General features: G+C 42.0%; 1 protein-coding gene across 1 annotated transcript in view; it reads right to left on the bottom strand.

Annotated features, from left to right (window-relative positions):
• rbpjb (recombination signal binding protein for immunoglobulin kappa J region b) overlaps positions 1-16,594 on the bottom strand; it is a 53,858-nt gene extending 37,264 nt beyond the window's left edge. The window contains exon 1 of the mRNA XM_030754024.1: positions 16,330-16,594. Coding sequence (XP_030609884.1) covers positions 16,330-16,538 — 209 coding nt within the window. The 5' untranslated portion in view covers positions 16,539-16,594. The remainder of the gene's footprint in view (positions 1-16,329) is intronic.
• Between the last annotated feature and the right edge of the window lie 2,207 nt (positions 16,595-18,801).

Here is an 18,801-nt window from a genome sequence, read left to right as displayed (position 1 = left end):
ACAAACCTAGCAGGCAAGTCTCCAGGCTATGTAGGAAAAGTGCTTTAGCAATTACACTTAAATGTTTTATTCTTTATAGACTCTCTTATTGCTTTGATTATCAGTGTGTAGTATTACACAGGTTCTCATCATCAGTGCAAATGTACACTCACGTAAGTCTGAACATAATGGAGAAACAGTGGTAGAAAGGCATGCATGTGACTGTGGTGCACCACAAGTTTGGTGTCATCATTTTGCAATATGCAACTGTCAGAAAAACATGTCTGCACTGATGCAAGAACTGATAAATTCAGCTTTCTCCAAGCTTAACTGATTTTTAAGGACACCCCTATAGAGAAAAAAAAAAAAAAAAATGTATCTCTGTCCTAAGTTGGCCACAATAACTTCTGTTTTTAACCAAAAGCTCAAACACAAAGTTAAAGATGGACTGGACTGGAAAAAAGAGCAAGACGAGAAACATCAGCAGTTCTATAAACAGATTCACTGAACTGCTTGCAGATGCTTTCACTTCTTTATTTTTTCAAGACACTTTAATTCCAAGACTCGTGTGCTTTTAAATATTAGTTCCTGGAATACAGCAAGTTACTATATACTTGTAACTGTTCTCTAAACAATATTACTAGCAGTAGCTGATCTATAAGGTTTTCACCAAATTTATAAAAAAAAAAAAAAAAAAAAAAAAACTATATCCAGGGCTTTCAAATTGTTTTGGAGTAGTGGGGGGCATGCCAAAGTAGCAGGCACCTTATGACCGAGACCGAAGCCATGACGGCAGCAGACGATATGAATAGTCACATAGCAGTCGTGAACCAATCAAATGGCTCAGATTGAAAGAACGTAAATATTGCCACGTGCATCCACATGGCTGGAAATGGAGACGGCGGACGGCGCAAAAATTTTTTTTAGGAAAATTAAAAAGTTTGGCGCAGAGTGATGGAGTGGGTAGAAAATGCGCCTGGCACCAGCACAATTTAAATGCCCTGTTATATCTTGTTTTAAAATGTCTAATGCATGGAAGGGCTACAGTCAAATGCTACATAGTGACAGTATGAAATGGCTATGCCGTTTACTCCCTGCCACCATGCTGCAGGTGAAACAACACTTGATGTATTGCCAAAATGTTACAAGTGGAGCTTTCTCTCTTTAACTTTCAGTTTGGTTCCCAAAGACATTTTGTACCACACTTCAAGGCTGTGCACACACCTACAGAACCATTAAAGCCCCTAGATTGCACCATGTTTCACAAGGTGCTGGGTGCCAATACAAATCACGCATAAATAGGGCTACGGTGTCAAAAACATTTAAAAAAGTAAATAAATAAAGCATCAGTCCAACTGAATGGAGTAAACAAACACCTATATCAGTCTGAGCTGGCCAAAACATATGAGGATCTTCTGAGGTAGATCTGAATCACAATTCTCTCCTTATATTTTAGTTGAATCCATAATCAATTGTGCACTTAATTGGCCTTGGGTTTGAGGTGGTGTAGGGTTTTAAAACAAAACACATTTAAAAACAAGCACAGTCTCTACAGTTCTCCTGAAACGCGGCTGATATGCCAAATTAAGAGTGTCCAAAACATAAGATCAATTTCCCAAACCTACATAAGTTATCACCTGCCAACAAATGCACTGACACATGCCAGACACAATAGCTAAAGCAAAATTATGAGCTACAGTTACCAGGCTAGACTATTAAAAGACTTCTGAGGAGTTCAAACATGCCCTGAAGTTAGTGAACTTAGTGAAGCTCAGCCAAAACTCAGCACCATCTGAAAGACAAGAGCAGACTGCGATTGAGAAACTGAGCTCCTCGTTACCTGTGTATGACACGTTTTCAAAAACTTCAAGACCAGACAGAGATGAAAAATAGCTGGAAATAACAAGTCTCACCAAGCAAGTGGATGTGCACAAAGGTGTGGAGGGCACTAAAGTTAAGTGAGAAATGTGGAAATTTAAGCCCGCCGGCTGCATTAGTCCTCACAGCCTACTTTAAAAAAAAAAAAATAATAATGCCTGCGTGCCAATGTCACAGCCCCGACATACACTGTTGCACAGTTCTAACAATCACTGAGTGTAAACATTAATCCTTCTATAACACACATGCACATATTTAATCAACGCAAAAAATAAATAAATTGTTACTGTGAAGGCAGTCAAGGCGAGGCACTACACTGATAATTCAAACTTGCAACTTCAGGCATTGCCAGGAGATTTGGTCAGAGGAGTGTCAGAGGATGGCTTCCTGACGTGTAGCACAGGAGATATTCTGCTTCAGTCTCATTCTCACTTACTGGAAATACTCCATCTGGTTTGGCAGAGGGTGCTGCCTGGGTAGAGTACGCAGGAGGCAGCACATATGACGTCCCCTCACTATCGACCATTCCCTGTAGATATTCTCACACTGATGCAAAACAGCATTTCAAGCATTGCTCAGTCAGATTCTGAGTACACGTTTGGTCATCTGTGCCAAAGCATTTAAATCTTAAGCTACATTATAGACACCTCAGTGGTGGTCCTTAATAGGCCCCACAACGTGATGCTGACAGAGGTGGTGCGGCAAACCCCAAACTAAAATTAGTCAAACATCACTTCATCAAATCAGTGAAAATTACAGTGTGCTCAAAAATCACAAAAAAATAAATGAGCAAAAACTTTTATGTTGCTTGAGCAGATGCAAGAAGAATCAGAGACCTGACTAAGTTAACCGACTGCTGATGAGCTGTCCGACCCTCAAGGCTGACTTGCTGCAGATGGCAGAAGTCTGGTAGCTGCCCCGAGACGCCCCGCTGGGGGCAGAATCAAGGGCAGGGCTCAGTGGTGTGTGTGTGTTTGTGTGTGTGTGTGTGTGCGTGTAGTTGGGTGGGTCACATCAGCCTGCACTTGCATGTGCTTGCATGCACATTTACACACAAGGCACCAGCTCCATCTGTCTCTGACATGGGAGAGCTTAATGACAGAGGCAGAAAAGCCAAAGAAAAGGCCTTCTCGTCGTGTCTCTCGTTTCCTCCCTCCCTTCATTTTCCTTCCCTACATCTCTCTCCTTCTTGACCGCACTCTCCAACATCAATGCTCCATATGGACAGACTTTTTTTTTTTTTAAACTCTTGGCCTGGCACACAATCAATAAGACATCCAGACGTACACTTACTTGCACACCAACTGTACAGTTTTTATGAGGGTAATCTGGCACAGAGGCTGGAACATACTCAGAAAATACATACTCCATTACTTTACATATAAATAATAAAGGCCTGAAAACGAAATAATGAAATTTCCAGTGTGTGCTGCAGAGCCAACCTGTACTCACTCACACACACACAAAAAAAACCCTTAATGTTCATGCTATCTTTAATGAATTCTCCTTTGACTCCTCTATACTGCCTGCCACCTGTCTTCACCCCATCCTCAAATAACCATGCGTCCTTAACTGAACCCGACACTCCGGACCAGTCACAGTGGATCTACAAGAAATTCATCACCAAACTGATTTGCCTCAGTTTAAAAATTCAATAGGAAACACAGTGCTGCTGAGCAGAGGGTTAAATATCTTAGGTCAGATGTGAAAGAGCTGGAGCTGTGGCCCATTAAGGAAACAGCAGGGTTTCTGCATGAAAGGTTATTCGACCACCCGGTGGGTGTTACTTTGTCAACAAAGCACTATCCATCCCTCATAACACAATACAGGTGAACAGCAGAGCATAGGTGCAGCTCTTGCTACTTCTTCCATGCAGACACACTGTTGCGTACAGAGAGAGAGATGGATAGAGGGACACCAGGGAACGGGAGAAAACCTTACTTCCAGCATGAGGGGAAAGTCACGTAGGCTATACCAGAGTACAGGCACTGAATCATGGTAAACCTCCTTCACATATAACAATGAATGCCTACAAGGAAACAAAAGTGGACAGATATCCCCCAGACAGCCCAAGGTGAAACAGGTACTGATTCTTTTTTTCTCTTTTAAACTTTTTTTTTAATCTTGTTTTTACAAGAACAGTAGGGTACCAAGATGCAGTTAACGGTTTTAAGCTTGCATCTTAAAAAAATGCTTGGCAATCCATACTGTGCCAGAGCAAATTTGACCCCACACCCCAGCGCAGTTCATTTGGCTAGTGCGATTGCTGTGTTCTGCGCCATGACCCTCTTGAAGAAGCAGGGCCGGATTCTGGCAAACTCAGCAGGTAGTCTGACCGCTATCCACTGGTTCCTATAAGAGCACACGTAGGCTGCCATGACAGACTGCTACTTACGCTGTACAGTTTTATAATTCCGGTCACCCAAACTCAGAGCCAGAATTAATGAGAAAATTCGGTTACTTTGTGCTGTAACGGGCAGCTTTATTAGTTGGAACATGAGCTCGGGTTCAACTTGTGCTGTTGTTGGTTGTCACTACATCAGTTTGTACATTTTTTCAAATTATTTTATTTTGTAAATTTGTTCTTTTTCCCCAAAATTATATTACCCAGTTGCGCATCCTATTACAGTATTTTTACTTATGTTTTAAGTTTTCCTTTAATGTACAGCCTCTTATATTTTACTTTTTACTTATTTATATTTTACTTATAGTGTGACACTACAGTATACAGCCTACACAAAGCATCAACACTGGCTTCCACATGTAAACACGTAGCAGTTAGCAAGATGACAGCTGCGTGTCTCCCCAATCACAGCCTTCAGCCAGTCCAGTGTTTCTGTTTCAGTGATCTGAACACTCTGATATCCAGATAAGTGATATACCTTCCACAGAATAGCTGCCGCAACACTACATGATTTCCCTAATCGGCAATACAGGAACAGCTGGCTGTCTCCACCACTCCACTTTCCCTTAGCATGACCCATGCTAAGTGCTTAACTTGGCCGATGCTCTGGCTCGGCTCTACAGCTGCTTTAAAGAAAATAACGTTGCCTTGTTTGTTCAGCATTACTTTATTGATTTTATTGCTTTGAAGGTAATCTGGTGTTCTTATAATTATGTGATTCCTCGCCATCAACACCTTCGGAAAAAACAAGGTATTTGATAATGTCGATGTAGCTGACTTCAGGCCATAATTCCATGTCATCCACCCAGTCAGTGAGAAGTGACGGGTGAGGCACTGTTAAAGAATTGTCCTCGCTGCTTTTTAAAACATCCTTGCAATGTATCCACCTCTGATGTGGTACCATTTACGCCAGGTAAAAGAAACTGCAGTGTCAAAATGTTTAAATGAACGGCAAGCGTGTAAGCCCGCAACCGTAAACAACAGCACAAGTGGAAGTAAAATACCGGCTTCCGCTATGAATTATGGGTATTATGCGCGAAGTCAGGAATACTGTGGATATGTGCCAAATAAGTACAAATCTCCAGTGCTTCCTCAATATTAGCTGCCTTAATGAAAATCTCTGTGCTAAACAATTAACAATTCTATGAGCCATGTGCGAGAACATAATGCGACAGCTTTCCAAAGGGGGGGGGGGGGGGGGGGGGGGGTGCCCCAATTAAGACACAAAATCTTAAAATCATAATCCTCACTGTGCTCTGCAGGGGCCTTTTTCAACAGCGTGCAAAAGAGACGTGAGCTGTGATAAACTGAAGAGTACGCCATTTATGGTTGTTAACAGCAGTTTGCATGAAGAAGAAGGGAAGTAGGGACAACAGTGTAGAGATTTAATGCACATTTTAAGACCAAAAGTCAACAGTGACCTCTATTCAGGAAGACAGACGGGGCAGGAAACGCGAGTCAAAAACTGTGAAGTACTGCAAAGATGTCAGAGCTTTAAGACGCCTGGTTAATGTGTGAATGAAATTCAAAGAAACCAACGTCTTTGAACTCTTAATCTAGCTTGGTAGTAAAATGTCGCTGCCATTGTGAAGCAAACCAAGAGCAGATAACATTGTGCATTCTGCTTGCACAATCCTAATAAGAGTGTGATCATTTTGACAGGATTTTTCACTATCCAGTTCTGTGTGGCTGGAATTAAAGCATTTCTCTACACGCTAAAATAAAAGGGGAAAGTTCACAGCAAAGAAAGTACCCAATCACGTCACAATCAAACCACACCAGCATTTAGTTTTAGGTTAACTGAAACGAATGGAGGGAAATGGAAATACCACATACAACACAAGGAAGATAAATAAATAAATAAATCAGGCCAAATGCAAAGACAAACAACAATCTGATCTTACAGAATTAGACGTTCATGATAAAAAATAAATAAACAGAAAATCCACAGCAGCGACAAGTGTGACTATAGCCAAGCGAAACCACAAAGAACGGCTGGGGTTTGGGGTTGAGACGGGTCATGCGCTTGGGGGAGACTGTCAGGAATGAGAAGAGAGGGGACGAGGCAAGGGATACTTGAACCTTGAATGAACCACCCTTTCCCGCTCCCTTCTCCTTCTCCGCTGAGTTGACTCACTGCTGGAACGAATGGGAACCCAGGGAGGAGGTATTCTGAGGAGTGGAGATCAACCACAGCAGCACTACTGTATGTGCAGGCTTTAGCGAGGGAGCAGGTAGCTGATCTGGTGAAGAACATTAACCACACTGGTTGCTGTGAGAAGTCTTTTACATGTGTGAACTGTGACTTTTTTTTTTTTTTTTTTTTTTTAAAGAAAGAAAAAGAAAAAAAACATGTGTTGACACAGTACTGCTCTGCAAAGGTCACACTTTTACCTGCATTGCTGCTTGAAGCTGGGAGGTACAAACAGACCAGCTTATACTCAAGCGTGATAGTTTCAAACCCTTAAGAGTTCCATTATTTTTAAAGTTAACACGTGGGCAAATAAACTCAACCATTAGGCAAATGTGTTGACGACTACACCATGAAAACAACAATGGATACACCTGGACATTTGCTCTCATTACAGAGACATAACAATAGTGGCTCCATAATGTAGTTGTTTACACATTCGCCTAACACACCAAAGGCCTCTGGTTGAAGACCAGAAGATGACACAAATCCCTTTGGGGTTGCAACAAATCAAATATGTGAAGCTACCCACAGTGGCAACTCCGTGTGAATAAAGGGGCAGCTGAAAGCAGCTTTTCAATAAACAAAACAATCAAGTAATCAAGAAAATATATGCTGAAGAATATGATGGAAGCTTGAATTCATCCTTTGGTTCTCCTGAACCTTTTAAAAATGACTGAAAACTCCTCAAGCATAATGAATATTTTGGATGATTACTTATAGTATTCCACAAAGCTCAGAGCACAAAATCGACTAGGCTGGATCTTAAAGGCTTCTGCAGATGCTTGCCGTCACAGATCTGCTTTTACAACTACAGCACCCTGTTGCCTCCTTACTGAAATTCAATCTCATTTATCTTAACCAGGCAATGATCACACAGAACAACCTTTATATATTTTGCATTTCACCCTGAAGCATATGAAACCCCCAACAGAGCCAGGCATTTCATAACATCCAGCCAACTGAATGCTATATAATTTTGTTTTCCTGAGCGCGCACCCTATGGCCTCACCATAAAAACAGGTCTAGTGGCCTTGTGACTAACATTTGCCAAAACATCTCAGGCTTGACTTGCACTACAGGAGTTTGCACAGGAATAAAAAGACGTAGAACTGCACACACACACACACACACACACACACACACACACACACACACACACACACACACACACACACACACACACACACACACAGCATGTAATGTAAACAGTAGCACAAAATGACCAGCTACCATCTCTGAAAGCAACGGTGCATTTACCTATCAAACCTGCTGAATAAATCCCAATTTATAAATTAGTTGTTGATGCCATGATAAAGACTGCACCCAGCCGACACTTATTTTCTCCAGTGCCAACATTGTCCTGACACTGGAGTTGCTGCAACCAGAAAAAGGCTGCCAGTCAGCCTGTGACTAACTTTTTTCCACCCCATTATCATTAAATCAGTAAATTAGTTTCCCAAGTCACTGTCTGACTGATTTTATAAAAACCATGGGAAAACTACAATGCTAGATGCTGTCTGTAAATATCCAGCCAACACCTCAAGCTAATTAAGCCACGCTAATGTACGACAAAACTGCTTGGGCAATTATTTGTTTTAAAAGAACTTATCACTCCCTTTTCCCCATTGTCAAATAATAATCCATTGCACTCCAAACGCCCTTTAGTTGCCTGTTTGTAAGATGATTTAAATGACTAATTGGTGATGTAAAACCAATATGATGTATGTGACTGCATCTCTCCAGTGTACATGTCTGCCTTTTAAATTGGGGCTGTCCAAAATTAAGCTCAGTTTCTGGGCATTTATCAGCTCAGGCAAACTAACCACTGTCTTCTTGCCCTGCCCTTGCCTCAAAAACCACCCAAAGGACTTTGCTGCGCTGCAACAAGAGGAAAAAATAGAATTCCTGGCAGAACCAGAGAGCGAGGGAGAGCGAGAAATGACCTTTAGCTCACAGGCTGCGAGATGATCTGCTGCAAACTGAACTAAATGGAGAAAGCTCAGTGTGCCTGTGTGTACGCTTGCAGTTCAGCAATGACTTTTTGTCAGCTCCAGTCTGCCGTCTGGTTTCACTGTTGTTGTCGTGTTGGGGAAAGGGGACGTTGTTCCTGCTACTTGTTCCTCTTCAAAACATCTTTCCAAAACAGGCTGCACTGTCATTAAAAACATGTGACACAAGAATCTACGCCATGCACACACACAAAGGAAAAAATTATTCTCTTTTACGATTTTATGATTAAAAAAGTAATAATGTGGAATTCATTAGTTACTCGTACAGAGCGGTGCATGATAAAGCAAAGTCTGGCTCATTTGTCTGACACTTAGAGGCAAGTGTTCAGATTGGGATCACTGAGATCCAATTCCCAAAAAAATCCAGTAGTGAAAAATGGAGAAACGTTGACTTTTTAAAACCTGTCGATTTGAAAGAATTAAAAAAAAAAAAAAAAGCAAGTTTGTTTCCTTCCATGAGCTCATGGGAAACCTCACATACTTTCTTCAGCAGTGCTTCCATTATGATGGCAATGGTGGAGGACTTCAAAATGCAGCCACAAGCGCAAGATGATCGACCACAACATGAACCAGGAAAAAAGGAGGGGGGGAAGCATTGTTTCCTAAACCACAATCAATATACCGTTCCAGAATACGATACACATGTCCATTACTTCATTGTGATTCTAAGCAAAGGCCAAAACCTCCTGACGTCAATGGCCACAGGAATGCCACCAGGCAGATTCTTCAGTAAAACTCTCCAGCAGCCTCAGTTAAACAATCAGACAGTGCAAAAAAAAAAAAAACAAGTAGATAACAGTTTGCCTTTCCTGGAATCCCAGATCTCCAATCTCTGCTATTTTCCTGACACTTGATTACTCTCCCTACACGCTCTCTTGCCATCACTTGCCTCATGCGAATGCCAGCAGTGGCATCTCTGAATGCCAACTTGGGTTCAAAAACATGAAAAATATTAGAGATGCTCCTGGAGACCAATATACTAGCTGATTAGCTGGGAGACAAACAAAAAAGTCAGACTTGCTTGCTAGTGTAACAGTAAAAAACACACTGACAAGTCAAAATGGAGCACAACCTAATGGATAGAGTTAAACACTGCAGATTATAAATACTGAGTGTCTTTAAGAGCCATTTGAAACAGTTCACTTCAATCAGAGGTTTCAATGATTAAATTATATTTTTAATGTTGCTGAAATTAGGCATCAAAGCCCTAAACTTTCCTGGACCAATCCAACAGATGTACATATGAGAACGCAAATGTCGCAGCGCAGGAAGATTGGACATTCACTGCTAACAACGGGCCTAACCAGGTAGCTTCCGAGCCTAAGTCACGAAGACCATTTCCAGTAGAGTGTACAATATGTTCCAGACCCTTCCCAACCAAATCACACTGAATGATTTGTTCAAATACCCCACACAAAATCAAACCCATTATGCACACATTGTCCTCCTCTCCCCAATGGGTCTAAGCACTGGAGAGTTTTGCATTATTAAGGTGGCTTTTTGGATACAAGCTATAACCACTAACCCAGCTCATGCATGTAATTAGCTTACTGTTATTTACACATTAAAGAACAAAGAACTATAAAAACAAGAACCACACAAATGTTATAACTTGCTTCAGCTGCTCAGCTGATATCCACACACTAATATTCACTAATTACAGTAGGCTCTATCATTCACCCCTGTCTCTCGAGCATGGGGTATGACATACCCCCTCCCCAAAAGTTATTCATTTTCACATTTGAATGTCTAATTTTTATAAATGCTCAATTTATAATCAAATGTATAATGCCCATTTGCAGCCCTATTACACATTATTTCAGTCGAGCATTTGTATATCCGTTTGCCCTGACCCAACCTACATTTTGTTGCCAGCTTGCGAGAAGCAACCCTTAATCATCTCATTAAATAATCAGGTAGCCCCATAACGCATGCTAAACACATGCTACAAATCATGCAATACAATGTTTTGAGCATAGTTCTTCAAAAAAAAAAAAAAAAAAAGAGAAAGAAAAAAAGCTTGATGGCTTAACTATACATACAAACTGCATCACTGACAGTACAAAAGCAAACTGATGTGTCTTTTGAATTGTTCATTCAAAAGATTTGCAAAGATTAATCATCCACCACAAACAGGAGTGAGATGCTGCTATGCAGCTATCAACAGACCTTGCATCATAAACCCATGAATATGCTAACATTTGTTTGTGAAAGGTTTACTACAGGCTGACTTGCTGCTTGACACTCCCTTCTTATCTAATACAGAAATAGTGGCAGTTGCTTACAGCTGTGGGAGGTGGCTTCACTGGGGGGGGCTTTCCCAACGCGGGAGATCCTGTGTATATTTCTACCCTTCCTCTGAATGGATAAGTGCGGCTGTCTGAGAGCAGGCAGAACGCTCTGACAAAACCGAGACAAACAATGTTTCTGAGCACCTCAAACTACAGCTGAGAATCAAAAGCCAATTTGATAACTTCCCTATTGCCTTTTTTTTCCCTTTTATGGAAGAAAAACAAAAAGGGAGAGAGAAACAAATACACAAGACATAGTTTTCAGTCTAATATTTTTCCTCTCTGTTTCAGCTGCTCCTGCTTAGGAAGTAGGTAGGAGTTTGCTGACTGAATCAGAGTGAATGCAAACAGGAGTTAAACAGGGGGAATCAGCTCATGTTTTCTGAATGAAACATCCTGAATGTGGATGGACAGCAGGGGCAAAAAGTGCTGACACAGTAGAAACCACCGTTCCCTTGGCGTGCCTGTAATCACTACAAATAGCAAAGGAATAAGGGCAGGGAAAGGCAAACTGCGGGTCTGAGGAAGCTCTCCTGGAAGTGAAAAAGAGCCTCTCCAAAACAAGAATCAGCAGAGGGGTACGTACCGATGCCTGTCGCATTCGCCTCGTGTTGGCTATTGGTTTGCTTGCAACTCTTGGCCTCTGCTTCACTTCTTAGCTAACAACACCACCACCACCAAGAAGAGTTGGGCCTCTATCAAATATGATGGCAGGACTGTTTTCAAAGCCACAATGACTTCAGACTTACATCAGAATGTTCCATCTCATCCTTGCAGTGAGAATTTTTGGAAAAGCCAGAGATTTCAATTAAAAAAAAAAAAAAGAAAGAAAGAAAAAAAAGAGCTCAGACTAATGTACAAGTAAATAAATGCCCCACTTGTTGTGGTTTTGTATGAGGAATCCAACCCTGTTTTCAGGCCCTGGGCTTTTTTTCCCCCCCAGCCTTCCACCTAGGTTAAAAAAGGTCAAACACACAGAGTCATTTATAATAAGCAGAAGGGAAATGTGTGTAGTGTGTGTGCGGGGTAGTTTGCACACACTTATTCTGGTAGCTGAGGACCAAGACCGAGGAGTGCTGAGCTGGCGGTGATCCAGGCCAAATTACAAAAAAATGTGCATTTCTATCCCCCTGGGTGTCTCCTGTGGTTGTTCCCCTGAGACAGACGCACACAAACAGCCTGAATAAGGAAACAAGAGAATCAAGACACTGAGTCAAGCAGGGCGTGTGGGGCTTTTAAGAGGCACATCGTCACTCAAACAAACAAGCTGAATCTGAACTCTCAAAGAAAGTATAGGCTTCGGGGAATATTTCAATCATGTGAGGTAATGGATATGTATGAACTTCCAAAACAATAGGCTACTGTGCACAAGAAATAAATCCCCCTAAAGATGTCTGGCTGTGGCACATTTGCTTTGGTGCTTTGGCCTGTGACTTCTGTGCAGCTTCCCCCCTGGCTCGTAAGCCCCTAATGCCACACACTTTGAAGATTTTCACAGCTCTGGCTGGATAGAAGGCAGCCGCGGAGGCAGCAGGATCTGGAGGTGGCACACAGATCAGGTAGCTTGTATCCTCTCCAGTGTTAACCTATCCAGGAGCGCTGCAGCTAAGGTAGCAGAGTATGCCTGTGTGTCTGTGTGTGTGCGCGCAGGTGGACATGGGGCTGGGGCTGCCGCTGCTGCTTTTGGGGGGTGGGAGTAATTCGGCATGTCTTTTAACTCTAGCCCGAGCCTTTGCCACCATAAAGGTCAGCGCTTCGACATCTGCTGCTCTCTCTGAATCTGTCCTTTTATGAAAGGAAGCAGGGAAGAGGAGAGGACCCTGGGGAGTGTATGCACGTACGTGTGTATGCGTGCACGCGCACACGCACACACACACACACGCACACACAAACACACACACAGATCAACACTAATGTCTAGGTACATCTGCACTTTCCTTCAAACGTGCACACTTGACTGGATGAACAGAGCTCTAGATCTCAAACCACACGCTCATCCAAACAAATACAAGTTTGTGTCTCAAAGACAGGCTCAGTATCATTACACCAACATAGAAACGCTTGGCTTTTGGCCTGAAAGACTTCTTTTTTTTCTTCTTTTTTTTTTTTTTTGGCAAAGGGATTGGGGGGGGTAGCTAAATGGAATCTCGTCCCCCTGGGGCACAGCAAAGGCAGAGCAGTGTTGAAATAAGTGATTCATGCTTTTATCATCCCAGGTGAACAGTGCTGCTCTTTCAGCCATTACAATCAGTTTCTCTGGCAGGGCGGGAGGGGCAAAAATTTTACAAAAAAACACCACCATTTATGTCCATTTTTTGGGTTTTTGCTTTTCATGTACATAGAAAGGCCAGTCCTCTTTTTTTTTTAAGCTAATTTGTGTTTTGGTTGCCACATATAAATGTGTTAAGCCAGGGGAGAAGATTGTGTGTACTGTAAAAACAGAGTGAGGTTGCTGCTTGTACCTGCCTCCAAAAACACCCCCCCACCCCACCCCCAGGCCCTTAACAGGATCAAGCTGCCGATTCTGCTAATAATTTTATATATTTGCAGACATATATATATTTTTGCTTTGGCATTTAAAGAACTCATGACTTACATATTTGTGTATATTCTTAGACTTCATACAGGGCTTTTTAACTGGCTCAAAAATCAACTTTTGGGGCACCAACAATGCAAGTAAGCACATATAGTTAAGGCTGAAGGTCTGTGTTACCTGAGTGAACAGAAGTCTGTGCAGTCTATTTTTGTTTGTTTGTTTTAAATACAAGCAGGAAGAACCCTGTTCAGAGACAAAAAGATGATTAATTGGTAAATTAATCAACAATGAAAATAACTCTCAGTTGCAGCCCTAGCCTCTGCTATCTTATTCCTACTCAGTAATTCGATGTACAAGCCTAGTTAATATGTGGCCGCAAAATGTGCATTTACATAAAAAGACTATTCATAGTTTTTAATGCTGCATGTTTATCTTAGAAAATACACCCATGGGAACTAAGGTAAAGAACATGTTGCTGGAAACTTCAAAAGACCTCTTTATTATCAGTAACTGAATAGGCTGTAACTGACACAAATTCAAGCTAACAGCAGCTCCTCTTCTTCAAGAAAGAAAGAAGCTACAAACTCAGACATTTTTAAGGCCTGCTTGAGATCTGATATAGAAATAGTGAATGAGTTATCATGTCTTTTCCAATGTATCTGATAATCATTAGGGCTGAACAAAGTATGCGCTAAAAGCCTGATTCGTAATGCCAACTGTCAAATTAATAAGTGACTAACATATCCAGTACTGCATATCCAGCATCAAACACAATGAGGATGATATCTAGAGGCAGAACACAAACTCTTGTTTTCTGGCACACCGATTTCCAGTGGCAGAGCACATTTGGCCCGCTCCCCAACAATTCAGCAGACGCCTTTAGAGACAGCAAAGTCAAACATACAGTACAGAAAAAAATTTTCATCCGCAGCCTTTCTACAACGCAGCAGAGGAGTCACGACACTCTTTAACAAGTGTGTGGTTACAGAGCCCCTCCCAGTGTAAAACCAGAACCACTCAAGCAGTATACGAGGGCAACAGGGTGTGTTTAGGCTCACTGATGCCCCTCCAACCGTTACAGCGAACAAGGTATGCCACTAAGTGGAAAAAAAAAAAATTTGAAAAAAATAATGGCCTTATGGCACTTTAATTTTCTGTTAAACCTCTCACGCACCCGCCCCATCCTTCTCACCCCCACTCACAGAAAAACACACATGAATCTGGAGATATCATTTGGACAGGTGGCCAGCCACCCAGACCTGACCTGCCTGCCCTCTCGCCTGCTCCCTCCCTCTGCCCCCGCCCCAACTAAAATCAGTTCACTTCTGCTGGAAAGCCCCAAATGAACATGCACAGCAAGCCAACCCCCCCACTCCTAACACCACACACACACACACACACACACACACACCTCCAGCAAGGTCTGCAAATGTCTGTCACCCACTGTGCCTAGTCTGTGGGGATTACTGCCTGCACAGTGCAAAGAAGAAGAAAAAAAAAAAATACGGTTGTGTCTAGCTAATGTGAAGCCAAATAATTTTAATCAGGGTTTATTCCAAAGTCTGACCAGAACAGAAAAGCCAATCGGCTCATTTATATACAGCACTCCCCCCCTCCCTCCCCCCCCGGGTACGGACTACACCCTATTTATGCTGAATAATATGGTCATGCTGCCAATGAGTGATGACAAACAAAACAAGCAGGTTCATTCTCACATAGTCTTGATATTATGAGTTCACTGGACAGTTTGAAAATGTGAAACAAGTCACGTTTCCTCTTAAAAGCATGGGATGATGATAGATGTGTCAGATGTGGGATCTACAATCAATTACTCAACAGTCACCAAATATATTGAAGCCACAAATCTTAGAAATTTAACAATTTTCTAGATAAAAACATTAAATTTGACTCATGCACAAAGCGCTTTATGACTTGGAAGTAAAAGGAGACGGCTGTCTAACGTTTAGACTTCTCAGTGCAGATTTCTTTTTCGACCTTTAGCACAGCGAAAGTCGCAGTTATAATACAAAGATCATAAATAAGACAACGCTGACGGATGGCTCGGGTTAATTGAAGGAATATGGATCACATGGCCGTGAGCGATTAGCTGTGCATTTTGTCCTTAAATGCACTCCACATTTGAGAACCAGGTTTTCATAGGAGCCACGTCACTGTTTATGTAGTAAATTCAACACGACTACACTACTTGGAGCGAGCTGAAGTTATAAAAGTACATGCTATTCACTCTGTGTTTATATATATATATATATATATATATATATATATATATATATATATATATATATATATATATATATATGTGTGTGTGTGTGTGTGTGTGTGTGTGTGTGTGTGGTAGTTTAAATACTGACGGCTAGCACGCCGTGTTAAGCGAAAACTATACCACGGTGTCAACAAATGCAGCCAAGGCTTTAAACCTATTGGTAAAAGGACACTTTGGCCACAAAGCCGCAACGTGTTTCAGTCGAACACCGCTAGCTAGCGTCCATTATCGGACAGCTAACCGCGTTAAGTCGTGAGACCCAATTCGTAAGCGTGCTGCCCGGCTAGCTGGAGCTGCTGAGCACGTTTCGAAAACAAATACCGGACGGGGAATTAAACGACAGTTCTTTTGGGGGGGGTTCAGTATGAGCCCCGTCTGTGGGTAAATGAAACTACACATAGGCGTTAAATTAGACCCAAAACATGTCTAGCTGGTTAGCCGGCCGAGCTAACAGTTCGCCGTTGTCTGAGAGAAAAAGACCACCGGGGGTGAAGTATCGCTTTAGCGGAGGGGCTAGCTCACAAAACACTGCAGCAACAGTCAGCTCAGGCAAGTAACTGGTCAAAGAGGGGGGAAAAACACTCGCACGCAAGCACACTGACGCCAAAAAATGGCTTCTGGCAACTAAACCAGTGGCCAGAAGACATGCACCGTGCCCAGGCTTACAACGCGTGGGTTAAAAGTGAGCTATTTCATAGCAATAACTTATATTCTCTTCAACTCCACTCCCCACCGCCCCGAATCTCAGACTCACCCTGTCACAACAGGCGCCATCTTCCACAAACTCTCACCAAAACTCCAATACTCGCGATATCCTTTCCTCTCCCACAGCCCAACAATCCGCCGAGACAACAGAAGCAGGACTGGAGGTGTATGGACGAGGGAAACGGAGAGAAAGGGGGTGGGTGAGGAAGACCGAGAGAAAAAGGGGAGGCGGCGGGTAACACACACATACACACACATACACACACATACACAAAAAAGAGAGAGAGTGAGCGAGCGAAAAGGGCAGACGCCACAACAACAGGCGTGGGAAACTTCCGAGTTCACGCGAGAATTGGAAAACTCTCACAATAGGCGAGCACAGAGGGAGCGTCCCTTATCGCGAGATATACGTGAAATCGAGCAGTTGTTTATCTTGTGGCGCTGAAATGCTATTCCCACGTGTTTACCGGGTAATAAATTACAGCGCCGATTGGTTTGATAGGGGGAAGAAAAAACGTTAGTGGTGAGGAAACCCTGGGTTTTTCCCCAGGCTCACGCGCATTTTGTTGTAGGTATACTGTCTCCACGTGGAGCAGTTTTCAGCATTAACAGCTGTATGCAATTACAGCCAAAATATTCATATATGCTCCCCAGCCCACAACAGACAACAAGCATGAGAAGTGACAAGCCTGCAAGGATAACCTCACCTTAAATGGGAGCAGAAATTAATGGAGGGTTTATATACCCCAAATTTACAATTCCCTTGGGTAACATTACAGTCCCTGTTTAGAATGTGGAAACAATGGTGTGAACACATGTGAATGGGCCATACAGAGAAGATTAGTGCATTGCTATCACACTGGGGAGTCCCATGACCACCCTCCACACCAAACCTCAGCCCAAAGTACAAGGGAGGCTATTATTTAGAATGATCATGCTTGCAAATGTGGCATAAGCTTTATTAGCCTTTCTGTTTTAGTCTGCCCTCCCACCTCCCTCAACCAGAGTGCATTTCTAACAGTTTGTGTGTCATACCATCCCCACAACAAAAAGGTCTGGCCATTCATGTTTATCAAGGGGGGTCTAAGAGCCATAAACCTTCATGTAGGTCTCCATCCGCATGTGTGTTTGTGCCTGTACAGCCTTCATTTAAATTTGTTTGGGATCTTTGTTCAGCAAACAAGTGACTTCTGTTGGGAATTTTTCCAACTTCAAAGAGGAAACGAAGGCTTGAGACCACACCGATGGCAAGTCAATGCTTTCATTTGTTAGATGTTGTGTGAGTGATCTGCCTCTGGCTGTTTTGTGTGGAAAAAGTGGCTGTTGGCTGGATGAAGAAGATTTAAAAAAAAAAAAAAAAATAAATGCACAAAAAGGAATATTTGGTAGATTTGCTGTTACATGTAAATGCAGAGGATATTTTTAAACTAGGGGTCGGACTTTAACGCGTTAATTTCGATTAATTAATTATGGAGAAATTAACAAATTAAAAATTTTAACGCATTTTAATCGCACTTTGCACCGTGGAACGTTTCTCAGTGCACGAGTTCCCGGCATACAGATTATGTCGACGCACGATGTCAAAAATTCAGGGGCCGCATCCTTCTAAGGACCCGGCCCACGCGGATCCTTCGCAGCCCACGAAGACTGCAAAGGCCGGAAATGAGCGGCTAGCCTTCATATCAGCGTCGCCTGCCGTCACCTCTGCGTAGCTCATGTCGCCTAACAACCGTGAGTGCGACGCACAGCTGTGTAAAAGCAGCTGGTTAAACGGAGAACGAACTTTTTCTCCTTTTTGTGATTTGATTTTAATTCTTTTATTCAAAATAAGCTGTTAAAACAAGCATGACAACATCAAGGAATACAGCTGAGAGAATGATTATGGTTATGATGCTTAACTTTAATTTCAGGAGTTTGTTTATCACAGGAGCACTTCCACCCTTCATTGGTCTGTGTAGTAGACTGGTGGGAAAATAAACAAAATTTTGAAGTTTAACCTTATGTATATTGATTCATTCATCAACCAAACTTAAATTAATATTTCTCATGTTAAATATTTAAATGTGATTAAAATGCGATTAATTTCGATTAATTAATTATTATTATTTTTTATTTTATTTATTTTATTTTTTATTTATTTTTTTAATCAAGTCCCACCCCTATTTTAAACTAGTTTAAATATAAGCTTAGATCCATCCATCTATTTTCTTCCGCTTATCCAATTTAGGGTCGCAGGGGGGCTGGAGCCTATCCCAGCTGCATTAGGGCAAGAGGCGGGGTACACCCTGGACAGGTCACCAGTCTATAAGCTTAGATCTTTTTCTTAAAATAGAAGTAGGTTAACATATTGGGAAATATGCTCAGCTGCTTATTTTTAATTTATATGAGTATAGATCAAAATTTATTCTTATACTTTCTATTTTTATTTTTATTGTATCATAGTTAATTGTTTTTGCTCTGCATTATACCTTTGCCGCTGCTTTATAGAATTTATCCATTGTGGGGCTGATAAAGGGATTTG

Source organism: Archocentrus centrarchus, chromosome 18, assembly GCF_007364275.1.
Source record: "Archocentrus centrarchus isolate MPI-CPG fArcCen1 chromosome 18, fArcCen1, whole genome shotgun sequence".
Lineage (NCBI taxonomy): Eukaryota > Metazoa > Chordata > Actinopteri > Cichliformes > Cichlidae > Archocentrus > Archocentrus centrarchus.
The sequence above is the reverse complement of the archived record's forward strand: the minus strand, read 5'-3'. Positions and strand labels throughout refer to the sequence as shown.